The sequence below is a fragment of the Electrophorus electricus genome, chromosome 7 (assembly GCF_013358815.1).
Source record: "Electrophorus electricus isolate fEleEle1 chromosome 7, fEleEle1.pri, whole genome shotgun sequence".
NCBI classification, from domain to species: Eukaryota; Metazoa; Chordata; class Actinopteri; order Gymnotiformes; family Gymnotidae; genus Electrophorus; species Electrophorus electricus.
Genome location: NC_049541.1, coordinates 26,248,696 through 26,265,276, shown reverse-complemented (window position 1 = coordinate 26,265,276; position 16,581 = coordinate 26,248,696). Strand labels below are relative to the sequence as shown.

General features: G+C 46.8%; 1 protein-coding gene across 1 annotated transcript; it reads left to right on the top strand.

Annotated features, from left to right (window-relative positions):
• Positions 1-324: 324 nt before the first annotated feature.
• On the top strand, positions 325-16,380 carry pcsk7 (proprotein convertase subtilisin/kexin type 7). Its single transcript, XM_027019111.2, has 16 exons — positions 325-454; positions 1,305-1,761; positions 2,344-2,478; positions 2,579-2,744; positions 3,321-3,411; positions 3,787-3,841; positions 6,315-6,453; positions 6,562-6,662; positions 8,535-8,702; positions 8,844-8,948; positions 9,035-9,137; positions 13,159-13,315; positions 13,766-13,860; positions 13,952-14,045; positions 14,211-14,328; positions 15,338-16,380. Exons 2-16 carry the CDS (start codon positions 1,354-1,356, stop codon positions 15,566-15,568), a joined length of 2,166 nt encoding a protein of 721 aa, XP_026874912.2. The 5' UTR covers positions 325-454; positions 1,305-1,353; the 3' UTR covers positions 15,569-16,380.
• Positions 16,381-16,581: the final 201 nt, after the last annotated feature.

Below are 16,581 nucleotides of genomic sequence, written 5' to 3'. Positions count from 1 at the left end.
GCCGTTTGTTTGAAATACACCTAGAACATGCCACGTGAATCACGCGTGACAGGTGCAGGCACACGAGCCCACTTAAGACTCCGGGCTCGGTCTGCGCTCGGTCTGATGGAAGGAAGCACTGTAGGCTGAGTCATGCATGAAATGAAGCCGCAAACGGGTGCGGAAAGACACACACACGGGTGTATGCGGTGCAGGTTTCATTTAAACTTTTCTGCTCCCAAACATTTTGGAGAAAACATCGAGACGGGTCGTTTTTAGAGTTTGTTTTTAATCGTTGCTGACCCGAGAGCGCCGCCTCCTGGTGACAGCGGCTGACAGCGACATGACAAACCAGGCGACGGTTACGGAAACGCACTCGCAGCCGCCTGGCAGGACTCCGCGGAGCGGAGCAACGCGGGCCAAGCAGCGCCGTTTCCCCCGAGGTTGTCCCACTCTCCGTGAGGTTTACCGCAAGGTAACTGCGAGGCGAACCTCTGGACCCTTTGTCTACAGCTGTTACGTTGAAGTCTGAAGTCTGCCGTAGGCTCGACGGCATTAGTTAGCCAGGAGCTAGCTAACGCTAAGTTAAAAATGTGACTCGTAACTACACAATTGCGATGTGGCTAACCTACGAGAAAGTAACGTTACAGTAACTGAAACTGCCCGTGTTAACGTATAAATAGTATTTTCCTTCCCACGAATAATGTAACGTTATAAACTCATTCTTTGCTTGTATTTAATGCTCTTTTCACGGCTCTCCGTCGTGTGTCTGTGGGCATGTTATCTTATCTTAGCTTAGCTTAGCTTAGCTAGCTCGCATCTTGGAGTCCAGTCAGTTCATTTTCATAGCTAACTTATCCTTACGATACTAAACATTGGCTGGAAATCTAAGCATTCATTTATCGACAGGTTCTTGTGTCGACGTTGACGTCCCTCTCTTAGCTAGATAGGTTAGATTTTCCCCCTCGTAAACATGTCAGAACTCACTGGCGTGTCTGTGTTGTAATTTGTCAAAGGATGCACAACATGTTCTTCAAACACGTTTCCACTTTGGGGGGGGGGTGAGCATGTTTTATCCGTTGTAAGCAGAGGGAAATTTGGGATGTAATTTAAGCCTAAAAGGCGCTTTAAAACTGGCTGCTGGAGAGGCTGCGTAAAGAGACACATGCTCGTTGTAATAGGCGTTAATGAAAAGTTGCGGTAGCTGTGTCTAATTTCATAATGGCAGGTGGTTAACCTAGTATTGTTGTGGTATGTGGCTATCAGTGTCTGTCATTTTAAATTAATGTAATCTGTATGTTTTCTCCAACCTCTCTCTCTCTCAGGGGTAGGTCTAATGTGGTGCCGCTGCTTTGAGGGTTCCACCTTGTTGCTATGGCATCGTCCCTCTTTCCACTCCACGTCATTGTGTTTGTCTTGACCCTGCCATCCGCGCACCCCCTCCTGCAGCTCTCCTCGCCCCTCCCTGCGCCCACCTGTGAGCCCGGCCACTCCTGGGCAGTGCAACTGAGGTGGGGCCTAGAGCAGGAGGGCGGCTCCCTGGACGAGCTGGCCAACCAGGTGGCGCGGGAGGCGGGAATGGAGAGTCATGGGCAGATAGGGCATCTGAATGGCCACTACCTTCTCTGCCGGGTACAGGACGAGGAGGGGGACCCACGGGTGCCTGGTGAGGTCTTGGGCGCCCACCCCAACGTTCTCTGGCACTCACAAGAGGGCATCCTTCGCAGGGCAAAGCGAGCCATGACCTTCAATGATCCCCAATACCCGAGCCAGTGGCATTTGGTGAGTCTGTCTAAAAGCCGTTTTGGCCTGAACGCAAGAGCCACTGCCCTTCTGCAAGGCTTTTAACCGCTTCTGATCGACATCCAGCTTAATCAATGTTCCATTTCAGACCATCCACAAACATTAAACACCTCAGCTGCCATCTCTCACCACTGGGTTTTTTGCCAGCTTCCACTCTGTATTGAGTGCTTGCTTGAATGGCCTTCACGCTGTTCTTCAAATAATGCGCCCCTAAATAAATCACTTCACTCTCCCCGAGGATGATTGCGGGGCCGTACAAACGACAGTAGATCCGTTGCTCTTGTTTTTCCTCCTTTCAAGCCAGGACAGAAGACCTTCATTCCCCCTTCACTGCAGACAAACAAGTGTCGACCTGAAAAATGAGTTTACATCGACCGAGCTGTTAACATAATTGGCACGCGTTAGTGTATCGGCTCAGTCATGGTGTGACATCAGTTGAAATGGAAGTGTGTATTCAAGCACTCTGCAAAAACACCCTCTTATCTCATTTAGTAGCATCATGCTGTCACTTATGCGTTGGGTTTTGTTCCGTGCCCTCCCTAATTGCTGCTTCCCTAACAGCACAACGATGTGAAGCATGGGATGGACATCAACGTGACGGGCGTGTGGGAGCGCGACATCACGGGAGCGGGCGTCACCGTGGTTGTCGTGGACGACGGCGTGCAGCACACGCTGGAGGACATTCAGCCCAACTACGTGAGTGGCTCGCCGTTTGCGGCTCTACCCTCCACACGGTGTCATGAGAAGCACTCGCTCACTGTAACCCTCACGTGCCGCCCCCCCCCCCCCCACCCAGTGTCCAGAGGGCAGTTACGACCTGAACTCCAACGACCCGGATCCCATGCCGCACCCCGACACACGGAACGACAACCACCACGGCACGCGGTGCGCCGGCGAGATTGCCGCCGCACCCAACAACAGCTTCTGCGCCGTGGGCGTGGCTTATGGCAGCAGAGTGGCAGGTTGGTCATGTGACATGGTGGAGGTGGTTTCCTGAGCGCTGGGTGAAGCACACAGTTCATGTTGGCTGCCCACTGAATGCAAATTTGCTTGATTGAGGATTGTAAATGCTAATGAGGTACAAAGGATCATTAGTTTCACAGCACACTAGGATTAGGATTAGGATTTGGGTTAGGATTTCCCAACCCTTTTTAATTGCCATTAGCTTTTTTGACTTTGCACTTGTATCCATTAATCTGTTCCTTGAGATTTACCATTCACAAGGTTTTAAATTAAACTGTAAATCTTCTGATGAATTCTTTGTACACTTTGGCTTAACCAACTCCTGTTCCACACTAGCAGTTTCAGTTGTGGAGATTTCACTGCCAGTGAGATTTAACTGGCAAACATGACCTAAATGTACATATAAATAAATGACAAGTCCACCCAGGCCTCCTTCAGCACTACAGTAAAGGCTTCATACACGTCCCCTGTGTACTTGGCATAACATCTCGCGTTTATTCTGTGGAGATCTGGTGCAGCCATAAGAAATGTTCTGGTTTGATCGTTACCTGAAGTTCCTCTACGTTACTTCTCAGGCATCCGAGTCCTGGACGGACCGCTCACGGATAGCATGGAGGCGGTGGCGTTCAATAAACATTACCAGATCAACGATGTTTACAGCTGCAGGTACCGGCCAGAGTCTTGCAGAATTCCCTGTAGGGGACACATTTCTCTCATTAATTTTTTTAGACGTTACCATATCACAGTTTCTGTTTCAATGTGTGAACCTGTGTTAATGGCTGTAACTCTGTTGTGGCTGGTTAGCAGTCTGTCAGCCTTGTGCTGTTATTGCACCACATATTTGCTAATTGTTTAATTAGATTAATTAGTATGCTGACAGCACTGGGCATGCTCAGGGCAAGCCACCCAGCCGAGGCAAACATTAGTAACACTTTGTCTTGGGTTGTTTTGGACGTGAATCCAAGCCATGCTTACTGACAGGCTCCGTGATTCACTTTGGGCAAAGCTGTGTGTTTTACGCTGGCATAATTTCTGTTGTAGCTGGGGTCCAGACGACGATGGTCGAACAGTTGATGGACCGCATCCGCTCGGCAAGGTCAGGAATACAGCTGTTTACAGTTTGGCTCTAGTACTATAGAATCTACAGTCTGTTCTTCAGTAGTACAAGTGAGGTAGTCAAACTTGGTCAACTTTTGATAAGTCAACCTTGTTTGTATGTTTTTCCACCAGCAGTGGGCACCATTGTAAGGAAGCAGGTTGAAACTGGTGTTCATCTACTGCCTGTTTAAGTGTACTGACAGCCCCTTGAAGAATTCTGTCTTCAAAAGTAGAACCTTTCAGGATGATTTAAAAAATGTATCAAATTATAAACGTGTAATAATCACCATGTGTCTTCATGGCAAACCCCTGAGAAAACAAAAGCTTTATTTGTTGAGACAGCGATGTTTTAAGGAAGTGAGCTCTGAGCAGGGTCTCCCAAGCGATCATGGTTAAAAGAAGGTCCACTGCACATAGCGAGCGCTGGGATTCCAGGGCCAGAGCTGCCCTCCGCACTCCACCTGCAAAGGCCTTTTATGGGGGTACATACTGGTTTCTTTTCTGCTGTCGCAGAATATGTGCGGCTCTCCTTATTAATAAACCATGTGTTGTTTGTTGTGCTAGCAATGATGCCACAGTGCTGTCTGATTTGCTATGATTTGATCGAATAGCTTCGGTTGACTCCTGGTACCGGTACTGCTGAAGTCAGTCATCATTCCTTTTCTTTGTATATTGTTGTTAATGGCTGGTGGTTATTATGACGGTGCACTGGGGCTGCATGTGAAAGATTACATTTCTCAGTCAAGATTTCCTGGCCTGTGTTTGGTCCCTCGCTGCTCAGAAGGATTGGGTTTTCTGTTCCTCAGTAACATGCTGCAACTGGTGCTGGGCCAGGTGGTTTTGGGTCAGTGAGACTTAAACTCATTCCTTCTAAAAGTAGTTTTTGGTAAAAGTTGGAGGAGGAAAAGCCATTTACAAAGAGTAGGTTTGATGTTCATTTGAGGCGAGTTTCATCCCAGCTGCTGTGCAGCTAAAATATATTGAGCATATCAAGGATCAAGTTTTAGATTATTCCAGGAATTTGTGTAATACATCAGTCTAGAGACTGACAAAAGATTAGGAGCTGTACGATGTCCGTGTTTACAATCTGATTAGCTTCCCCATATTTCCAACATTTCCGTCAAATCTGAACTTTCTGTCTAAACTGAAGAAATGTGATCCTGTCTGTTCGTATTTGGCCCACATTCATATTCACGATACCAAGAGAGCCTGAGACTGCTGCTCAACTACAAATCAAGCATCTTAGAAAGAGACTCTCGAAAGATATTTAATTTGAGCATTACAGTTTACTCCACTTGTCTGATCAAAATGTTTACAGTCATATTTGTGGTTTGAGGGTTTACAGTCATATTTGTGGTTTGAGGGATTACAGTCATATTTGTGGTTTGAGGGATTATAGTCATATTTCTGGTTTGAGGGATTATAGTCATATTTGTGGTTTGAGGGATTATAGTCATATTTGTGGTTTGAGGGATTATAGTCATATTTGTGGTTTGAGGGATTATAGTCATATTTGTGGTTTGAGGGATTATAGTCATATTTGTGGTTTGAGGGATTACAGTCATATTTGTGGTTTGAGGGATTACAGTCATATTTGTAGTTCAAAGGTTTGTAGTCATTTGTGGCAGTTAAAAATCTACAACCTATTGAAAGTCAGTGCTTATGTCTGAAGTTGTCATGCACTTGGAGAGGTTCATTGTTATGGTGCCTGTCAGAAAGCACTGGACTAACATTGCGTTTTCTTCCCGTGTCCTTTCAAAGGCCTGGCATGGCCTGTGGAAACGTCACTGGAGTTCAGTCACAGTTATTTCAAGTCTGTCTCGGCGGGCCAATAAACTGAACCTGGGTAGGCAGGGCACTCCTTGAGCGACCATTACCAAGCTGCGGACTGCTCGACACAGATTGATGGCTTCATTTTTAAGGAACCTCGAGTTGGAAATTGTTGTTTTAAGCACGTATTTTTGGATGTGTGGGTCGCTCCAAAACCCATGTCGAGCCAGTGGTTTTGTCTTAGAAAAGACGTGTTCCGATCTCCATACTGCACCAACCTGAAAAAGAGATCATCATCGAGAGAAAATCGGTGCCAGTGTTTGCAGCTGCGATCGCACCCCTTCGTGAGCTTTAGCCTGGGACACCTTTCAACGGTGAACTAGCGGGGGCAAGCGTTCGGGAACGCTGCACCGTTTTTAATGCTACGGCTGGTTGGAGAGTACAGAAATTGGCAGCCTGTTGGGATGGCTCCTGAAAGGCGTGGAGTCCACCAACAGAGCTTCATTAGCATATTTTGAGATTTAAAAATAAATGACATTTTGTTGTTGTTTTTACAGTAGCACATTTTAACAGCTTTTAAACAACACTGCAGCTTCCCCTCTGTCTTAATAAGCTGCACAGACAGTCGGTGTGTCTGATCTGATGTGCTGGTCACGGGACCCTCACCCTCCTGAAATCTTTTTTGTGCCCTTTCTGCACAGGCGGCTCTGCAACACGGAGTCATAGCAGGCAGAAAGGGCTTTGGGAGCATCTTTGTCGTAGCTAGCGGCAACGGGGGACAGTACAACGACAACTGCAACTACGACGGCTACGCTAACTCCATCTACACGGTGACAGTCGGTAAGAACAGCGTGACCGTTTGCCTCGGCCCTCGGCCCTGCCGGCCTAGAAAGACCCAGAAATGTTCCCCAGCAGTGCTTGTGAAAGTCTTCCGTGCTTGTGTCTCAGGGGCGGTGGATGAGAACGGGAGGAAGCCGTTCTATGCAGAGGAGTGCGCCTCCATGCTGGCCGTCACCTTCAGCAGCGGGGGGCGCCATTTACGCAGCATCGTGAGTCCCCACGTCCAGCGCCCACCACAGCGCCACCTGGTGGCGGCCTCGTTTCTTGCCGTTCTCTTTTCTTTTTCTCGTTTCCCCACTGCAATTATCACCGCACTCTCTCTTCACTTCAGAGTTTTACAGATTTTACAGCTTGGGGTTGTAAACTGTTAACTCTAGAAAATGAATACATTTAAAAGGGCAAAAAAAGAAATCGGAGACGCATGGCATAGAAGGCTTCGGAAACGTGATTTCGTATTGGGCTCCGGTGGCAAATTAAAAACGCTAATAGAGCTGACAATATACTGGCTGGTGGCCTGATTACCTGGTCCTAGTGCCCTTTTGATTGTTGAGCTCAGCGATTCGGCAGGCCCCCACACCACACTTAATTTCCAGCCTCTCAGTTTTAGCGGGAAAGCTGGGATTACTCGCCCGGTGTGCCATCAGGGCCCGGGCGCTTGGGCCGAGTTCTCTCACCCGCCTCGGTACACGGCCGGGGTGCAGTGAGCACCAGACAGGAAACTGCCCCCACCCACTCGCCCACACCACAAGCCCGGCGGAGGCTATGTGCACACGCTGCGCCCAGTGCTGACGGGAGCCAAACGAACCACGCCAAACACAGCCCGCACGACCCGTGACACGAGGGTGCGAGTCTGTATGACGGTATTTACACATGGGGGACCAGGCGATCTTGTGCTGCGAAACCAGATTTAAACAGTAGCACTGGCAAACGTGTGCACTCCTAATCTTGTGAAGTGTGTACACTTCGAGGCAGTTTGTTTAAATCGTTGTAACACACGCACACAGAGCTGGGAGAATAGTACATTGGGAAAGGTTTGCTCGGAAAGCCAGTAATGTAAGGTTGTGTTGGGTGTTATTTACTCTTGTGTCCGTGGCAACACGGTCTGTTAGCTCTGACACAGACCGCAACTGTGCGAGTGAGTGAGAAAGCGAAGGAGAGAGAGACACTGCAACTCTCCAAAACCCCAACCAGACTGAGATACATGGCACACAGCCAGAGTTCTTATCCTGCTGTTGAGCTCCAGTAACGAAATTTGTATTACAAACTGCTTGTCTGCATTTTCAGTCTTTGTAAACGCAGCATTGATCTTTGAAAACCCTTTTAAAAATCAAATGTTAAAAAATAAGTTATCTCTTAACAGTTTTGCTCTTTCTTGCTGAGGTTTGGTGTCTCTTTTTTAACCTCTCTGTGTTGAGGTTGCATCCAAGCTAATAAGCTGATATGAAGCTTCTAAAAGTTACGGCACACTCATGTGTTTCGTCTCGATTTCTCGAGCAGTGCAGAGCTTGTTGTGTTGGATTGTTACTTTTATTTATTTATTTAATGCAAAGCGTCACATGGAACTGGGCTGTAACTCACTCATTCTTTCACTCACGGTTAGCAAGTAGGAAATTCTACTACAAGGTGGTGAGTTTGGACCATAGGCTGTTGCAGTCTCTTTGTTGTTTTTATGGTTCTCTCACATTCTGCTCTGTGCTCTCTGCCCCTACCTCTCCGCTGTATGAGTGTGTGTTTCACCATGGTTTTCTCGGTGAACTCAACTACAAGTGAACTACTCAACTACAACATTGTGCCTCGCGCGTGCAGCCTGTGCGTACTACGTTGTGCTCCTGATTTAGATCAGAATCATTTCATTATTTATCTCTGGTCTTGCTCTTAAAGACTCGGTTGCATAGAAATCTAATCTTTACCCTGTACTTATTTTATTTTATTATGTTTATTTACATTGTACTGTGAATTGAAGCCTTCTGTGAGTAGGGCTTAATAGAGAAAGTACACGTTGCAAGAAATATAAGATATATTGTCATATGATTTGGTGTCAAAACTTAGATTAAATATCCAGTGCATCACTGTGTGTGTAGGTGACGTCAGACTGGTCACTGCAGCACGCCTCGGGCTGTACAGAGGGGCACACGGGCACCTCTGCGGCGGCGCCCCTGGCTGCAGGCATGGTGGCGCTGATGCTGCAGGCACGGCCCTGTCTGAGCTGGCGCGACATCCAGCACATCATCACCTACACGGCCACACGGGTAAAAATCTACTGCTGCATCTGGCATACTGCTTCACCAACTGCCATGTGAGACTATATCTGTGTGTGTGTGTGTGTGTGTGTGTGTGTGTGTGTGTGTGTGTGTGTGTGTGTGTGTGTGTGTGTGTGTGTGTTATTACAGTATGACACTGAGGCAGACTGGGAGATGAATGGCGCGGGCTTCCATCATAGCCACAAACATGGCTTTGGCCTTCTCAACGCCTGGAGATTGGTGAATGCTGCCAAGGTTGGCCACGCTCCCACCAGTCTCACTCACACACACTCACACACACTCACACACACACACCTCAACTTTGTGTGTGTGCGTGGCAGGTTTGGGAGTCTGTGCCCTTCTTGGTGTCCTATCAGAGTCCCATTCTAAAAGAACTGGAGACCATCCCAGCATATCCAAACAAACTCACCCTCACCTGGAATGGTAAGAGCATGGTGTGTGTCTGTGTGTGTCTGTGTGCGTGTGTGCGTGAGTGTTACAAATTCTAAGAATACTTTGTTGTGTGTAAAGTTATGGCTTCCTGAATGTTTCAGAGACTTTTTGTTTTTCCTGAAAGGCCATATTTAATGAAGTAGTGCTTCTGTCCCTCACCTTCAACTGGTTATGAGAGATATGATAAAAAATACTGGGGGGCATGTATGGAAACACAATCCCAAAATACACTGGCCAGCCCTTACAGCTATACCTCAAAACATCCATCAAATGCAGAACAGGAATGGTGTGTGTGTGTGTGTGTGTGTGTGTGTGTGTGTGTGTGTGTGTGTGTGTGTGTGTGTGTGTGTGTGTGTGTGTGTGTGTGTGTGTGTGTGTGTGTGTGTGTGTGTGTGTGTGTGTGTGTGTGTGGTGTAAGTTCAGAGTAGAACAGATAATGCTCTTCAGTTAGGCAGAACTAACTGCATTCGCGGGTTTGTCCATAATGAAACTGTCCGCTCTCTTTCCTCTGTGGCAGATAAAGGTTCCACTCATTTCCAGCCATTCGAGTATAACCGCTGTCAATCCAAATTAGCTGCTGACACATTAACCATACTGACGCATTGCTGACCCTAGCTCTGTGTATTAATAGACGAGTGTGCACACTTTTGGGCTTCAGTTAAAATGTTGTCTTTCTTATCCACGTCTTGCTGGTTGTTTCAGAGGAGGCTCATTGCAGAGAAAGTGTCTGAGGTTGTAACGAGGGAAGAGACGGAGAGCGAGAGAGAGAGACGGAGAGAGTGAGAGGGAGGTAGAGAGGAGCAGAGAAGGGGGGGGGGTGCAAGGGGTGAGGAAGAAGCCCTTTCAGAAACCCTCCCAGCTGGCACTCACTGATCTGCCCTTATTAGGCAACGTTTTGCAATGTCTGTGTCACTGAATGCGCAGAGAAACCACGACATCTCTCTGCACTCCCTTTTGTGCCATTTCTCCCATGCCGTTAGCCACAGCTATTGCAACATGCTTCACTATCAAGCGATGAATGCCACTGTTGCTGTGTGTCTCCAGAAGTCTCCCTTCATCCCACCTCTTCCTCACCAAGGCATCTGTGGACTGTCTGTCTGGGATTATCAGTGGGAGTGATGGGGTTTCCATGCTGCCCCCAGCAGGGTGTGTGGAGGGGAAACATCACAGCATAATCTTCTCCCTTAGATCATTGGCCAAACCTCTGTGTCCATTAGGATAAAGGATTAGAGTGTGAGTGAGTGTGTGTGTGACATGCTTCTGCAGTGAACGTGCCACTTAATGCACAGTAGTCAGAATGCTTGTGTGTATGCCTCACTCCAAAAACCAAGAACAGTTTCATTTACTGTAAAGCATTTCACAACAGCCACTCCAAACACCCCACCCCCCAGCAGGGCGTTTACTCTGAATCAGTCGCAGTCCATGTGGTGTTACTAAAGGAAGGAAGTGTCCTGAAGTTATGGAAGTGGGAAGAGGACCGAGGAAGAACAGGGGTCAATGAGTCAGAGGGGCTTTGCCGCTAGGAGGGTCACACCTGAAACAACGGTACGCATCCGATCACTGCGACAAACACAGGAGCCCCCAGTCTAACTGTGACCGCAGACTGGAAATGCAGGGTGATGTGAAGATGACCGCTTTATTACACAAACCTGATCGGATAATTGATTACTGATCGGATAATAAAGCAGATTGCTGGGATCAGAAAGTCTGGGGCAAGTTTTTGTTCAAACCTGACTGGACTTTGCTAATCATCTTAAACCAGGAGGCAGGCGCATTTACTGGTGGAGCACAGATGAAACTGTCAGCTCTTTCCTCTCTGCTAGACAAAATTAAAAAATCCACCAATTTCCGATCATTCATGTCTAACCCTTGTGCTGCTGGACACATGCAGACGGACAGCTTTGACAGTCGAACCAAATTAACTGTTAACACATTTAACTGTGTTGACGCATAAACAGAGGTGAAGTGGCTGTGGACCTGACTTCAGCACATATGCTGCGCACCGTGACAGGCTGGGCTCTAGTTGCTGACCTTTATTAGGGCCTCAGGAAGAGCTCCACCATCTGGACAGCGATGGCAATACAAGAGAGATTTGAATTGGAGAAGAAGCAGGAAAGTGGGATATAACACTGAATATACAGCAGTGGAGGATTTCAATGTGGTAGGAGAGACCCTGGGAGTGTACAATAGGTGAGGCAGAGGAAGAGAGAATGGAAATATGCGGAATGTTTTGCCTTAGATCATGTATCACAAACTGCATAAGATGGTGCGGATCCTTTAATGTCCAGTGGTACTGCGCTCAGGGTGGTTCAGTGTGTGTCAGTATGTACGAGTGTCTGTGGTTTTCTGGAGAGTCATGCTGGGTGAGACTGTTCACGGAAGAACAGCACAGTGAGGGAACAGGAGCAGGCCTCTGCTAATTCAGGAGTGCTGAAGAATGTTTGGAAAACCATCTGAAAATCACCCACCTCTCCCTCGTGTGTGTGTGTGTGTGTGAGAGAGAGAGAGAGAGAGAGAGAGAGAGAGAGATGCGAGTAAGAACACATTCATGAGACGCAGGGGATTTGTGGTATGCAGTCAACTACAACACAACATTCCTCAAGGACTTATGAATTCGTCAAATGTTGATCACTCATTAACGCTTGGCTTCTGTCCTCTGGTTTATTTTTTGCTTGTTTGTCCGTGAGACTGAGTTGTTTCGTCTCTCAGGACCTTTGGTGGGTTGGGTTATTCCATGGCAGAACTTTGGAGAACTTTTGATTCCCATTTCAAGGGTTCCCATTTTAAGTTCCAAGCTGTAACATTTTCTTTCTCTGCTGCTCACTATGAAATTTTAGGTTTAAACAAATAATTATGTAAAAACATATATTATAAAAAGTATATGTGTCCTGAGCATGTGTGTCTTTCTAACGGCCTTAGGGAAGACTGCTTCCCTATATGGTTATGGTGAGAGGAAGCACATTAACAAATGGCGTTTGAGGAAATGCCAGGGAATTACAGTGTGCTGGCCACTGCTGCAGGAATTCAGAAAGGAGAGAACAGGCAGACCACCTTGTGTCTCTTCAGTAGTGTTTTTTTACACACACACACACTCACTTTCTATCCCTCTCTCACACTCTTACATCCTCTCGTTCTCTCATACACATTCTCTCTCTCCCCCCCCCCGTGCATATGGGTATGCATGTGTTTTCAGGAAAATGAAAGCATGTGCTCTGCATATTTGTATGTTTATTCATCATCATATTTAGAAATCGTTCCAAAGTGAACAGGAGTGCTCTAGTCGAATACATTGTTGAAGGCTGACCTCTGCTTCCCATGACCCTGAGCCACATCCGGAGCTGTGGTCTAGGTCTTAGCAACACAGTTTTATAGAGAGGTTTGTAGTGACGCAACTGCAGCAACAGGCTGTCGAGCCCTCTGCAAATGAAAAACAAGTTAAACCCACCGAGAAAAGGCACGGGTAACCTTAATGAAACTGCTGGAATCACAGCAGCCATTTTAACCAAAACGAAGGCTGCGTGCCGGTGGATGTGTGTGTGACTGTATGAATGTGTAATGCACAAATGAAGTTTTCAAGTAAAAGACACCCAAAACACCTAAACTAACACCAAAAAAAGTAAACGAGGTGTGGGAAAAGATGATCAGGGTGAGAAATGGGTGTGATCACTCATCACACACATCCTAGCTACCACATAAGGACATAATTATGTTAGAAACGGACCTCTGCCAGCCAATCAGAATCGAGTATATGTTATATCTCAGTTTACTGCCAGGTGCTTATAAGGTTTATGATGTTTGTCCAGACTGATATCAGTATATTGCAATAATGCATATGCAACTTTGCCTGTGAAAAAATCTCTAAAAATAAAGTAAAAGAAAACACAGACCATCAGCTCGATTTTATACACTTGTTGATATTGCATTGCTTACTTTTAAATTTAACACTTGAATATAGTAAAAAATGTTATTCTCATATTCTTATTGTCAGAAACAGCATAAATCTCTCCCCCAGTCACAGCTGCGGCCCTCAGGCAATCGGGTATGCAGACCCTAGAACATGTGTCCGTTACCGTGACGATAACCCACCCTCGACGTGGCAACCTGGAGATTGTGTTGCTTTGCCCAAGTGGAATGACCTCACTGATCGGGGCCAGGAGAATCCTGGACACGTGAGTACACACACACACACACACACACACACACCCACACACACACACACACACACACCCACACACACACACACACCCCAAAATTGTCTTCGAGGACTGGGGCATGACTCTGGTCCAAGAGCAGAGTCAATTGAACACACCAGTTTAATCTGCACTGCGCACGAGATCCACAGCCTAACTGCAGGCACCACCTGTACCGCCTATCTACACATGTCCTGTGTTCACACCGCGTCCCCTTTCTAAAGACCAGTATCTTTTGGGGCCTTTTTGACCTCGGGCTAAAAGGGTGCCCTACAGGCCAGTGGGTCTCCAAGACTAGGCCTGGATCCTTTTGGACAAGACCCTCCGAGCCGCACGCGTTTACATGAACAGGAGAATCGCATTTCTCCTGCAGAAACGAAGCAGGACTGCATCGTCCTCACAGGTCTGCCACTCTGCCGTTTCACACAGAGATGGCAGCGGCCTCGTCGACTGGACCTTCTCCACCGTACGATGCTGGGGAGAGCATGCTGAGGGCCAGTACAGCCTCCACGTCACTGACCACAGTAAGCCTTCCGATCCGCCGCTCCCGCAGTGTCGTATTCGCGCCTGTTCGGCGCTCCCGTATCTCACCACTGCTTCCTTTCTCTGTCCCAGGAGACGGGGCCCTGTCCCTGGGCACTCTTCAAAGCTGGAAGCTCACTCTGTATGGATCTGCACTGTCCTTTCAGGAGGTGCTGGACAGACAGGCGTGAGTCTCTGTCTCTATCTCTCACACACGCTCAAAAAACACCCTAAAAGTAGTGCTCCTCTCTCTACAACCAGACAGCTAGCGGGTCATTCGAAGCTGTGATCATCTGTTAAATTTGATGAGCGGTCACCTGAAATCTGATTGGTGGCCTGTGTTGATTGACAGGCTCGTGGAGGAGGCCATGAATGGGCAGTACCTGCACAGTAACTTCTCCCTGCCCTGTCCTCCAGGATTAGCCATTCCTGATGAAATAATGAGTCCCTTGACCCCCAACAGCCTGAAGGTACGTCTGCCCCCCCCCCCGTGCACGCCAGCGCCCGTTTACCCATTTGTGCATTTTTCATCATTTCGAGGGCCTGATGCTTTCCAGACATCTTGCTTGTTGAGTTCCAACATTGATAAGCTTAGTGACATTTATTCTGGTTTGCACTGGTGACATTAGCCAGAATAAACAGAATGTGTGTGCTGTGCACTTTCATTTGATCTTTTTGAATGAATTTAATGAAACCTTTCGGGTAAACTGCCTTTCAGGCAAACAGTTATTTAGTGTATGTGAGCAGTGAACCTCCTGGGGCCTGGAATTAATCTTTGGAATTATTTATGTGGTTCCCTTTATGTAGTGTCTTATTTATTTATTTAGAATTACTGTAGCATTACATGTTTGTTTGTTTTTTATCTTGCTGGAGATACTGTGTGAGAGGATTAAAAATCCGATTTAGTTTAAAGATTTCATGGATATTTAAAAGGCTTAACACTCGCTCAGGAAACAGAAAACACCTCTTTTTTTTTTTCTCCATATCGTGCTTATCCCTTACATACTGACCTTATTATGGAAACCTGCTGTTTTGTGAAGTTTTTTTTCAAAGATTCAGTTTTCACACAGCAAAAGTGTGCCATGTTAATCCTTTCATAGTGTTAACAGTGCTTGCAATGCTAATGCTGTTCTGGTAATAATTCTGCTAAGCTAATGCTGTTGTGGTAAGAATTACTATTGTAGTGTCAGTACTATTGTATTGTCAATAATATTGTCAGCATATATTATTGTCAATGTTATGCTAATACTATTGTAAATAATGCAATAAAAATTATCCTATGCTAATATTATTGTATAAGGAATTATACCATTACACTAGTGCTATTGTAGTAAAAACTATATGCTAATGATGGTATTGTAAGATACTATGCTAATGCTATTTGTGTAAGAATTGTGCTGTGCTGCTCCTGTTGGTGTAAGAATAGGAATATGCAAATGTTCCTGTAATGAGCACTCTGCCTTCTTTGTGTCCTTCCAGTTGCTGCTGATACTGGGCTGCTCCGCCCTGTTCTGGTCCCTGTACTACACCCTGGAGCTGGTGCTGGCTCACATGAACTGGCGGAGACTATGGCGCTCGGTGCGGCGGGCCGGGCGGAGCAGGATTTGGTCCAGGCCCCCTAGCCACGTGGACAGCCAGACATTGGATATGGAGCCCATGGTAGTCCTGGAGGCCAAAATGCCCCTCATCGGTAAAGGCGAGGGCACGTAGCACTCAGGAAGTCGAACTCTAACCTGTGCACCTTACTCAGGCTCGAGCTAGTCCTGCCCCACTGTCCGGCTAGCGTTGGCTTTCCCTCTGAGATGCAGGGCAGGTCCTGCGCAGCCATTATCTCACTAGGGATTGGTGGACCCTCGGGTGTCTGCGTTCCTGCACTGGCTCCTCCAAGCTGGAGTGGTTTGTGCGTGTGTATGTGTGTTACACACAAGGACCAAGCTAAACAAGGTGTCTCTAAGAAAGCAATCAGAGGACCGTTAGTTGGTTTCAGGACCAAGTGCCTGCTTCTGAAATCAACAAGTGGCATTATTGGTGTGGAGGGTTCTTTTTCCCTTGTGTGTGTGCGTGTGAATCAAGGTGGGGGAGATCTATGTGTGCGTTCATATATATGTTCTATTAGGAAGAGTGCTATATTTTCATTAAATTAAATACTTTTTTGCAGGTTCTGTTCTGAATGTGACTCTTTGCTGGTTCAGCTTCTTGTGTTACCAATGCATCCAGCACTTTGTTGAAAATTCCCTTGCCCAATAGTTTTTGCCCAAAGTTTTAAATTAAAAGCACGGAATGATTGTCAGATGAAAATGTATGTAACATTTGTAATGTATATATGTAAACCACCCATTTTACAGGCATGGGCTCTATGAAAATGGATGTGTTTGTGCATCTTTTTACTGAGATAAAGTGGGGAAACTCCAAATATTGAAATGTGATGAACAGCTGGTCTGAATGAAGGAGTTGTCAGCCGTCTGCAGGTATACCTCTGAACAATAAAAGGTAAAGAGAAAGAAACTGTGGGTGCGTGCATGAGCAAAAGTGTGTGTGTGTGTGTGTGTGTGTGTGTGCGGGCGCAATATAATACTGCATTTCACTGCTGGGTGATAGTTGCCTAAACCCACAATGCTAGCACTTCACACTGATGGAAATGAAGAGGAATTACAGTCCTGGCCAAACTGGTTGGCTCGCAGTTTCCCTTGTATTCTGGGAAACAAAGAAACACCAAACGGAGA

Excerpts from the sequence above, each read along its gene's own strand:
- pcsk7 (XM_027019111.2), top strand. The coding sequence starts at position 1,354 with ATGGCATCGTCCCTCTTTCCACTCCACGTCATTGTGTTTGTCTTGACC. Across the intron at positions 3,842-6,314 it reads GACCGCATCCGCTCGGCAAG|GCGGCTCTGCAACACGGAGT; the intron begins GTCAGGAATACA and ends CTTTCTGCACAG. Across the intron at positions 14,046-14,210 it reads GAGGTGCTGGACAGACAGGC|GCTCGTGGAGGAGGCCATGA; the intron begins GTGAGTCTCTGT and ends GTTGATTGACAG.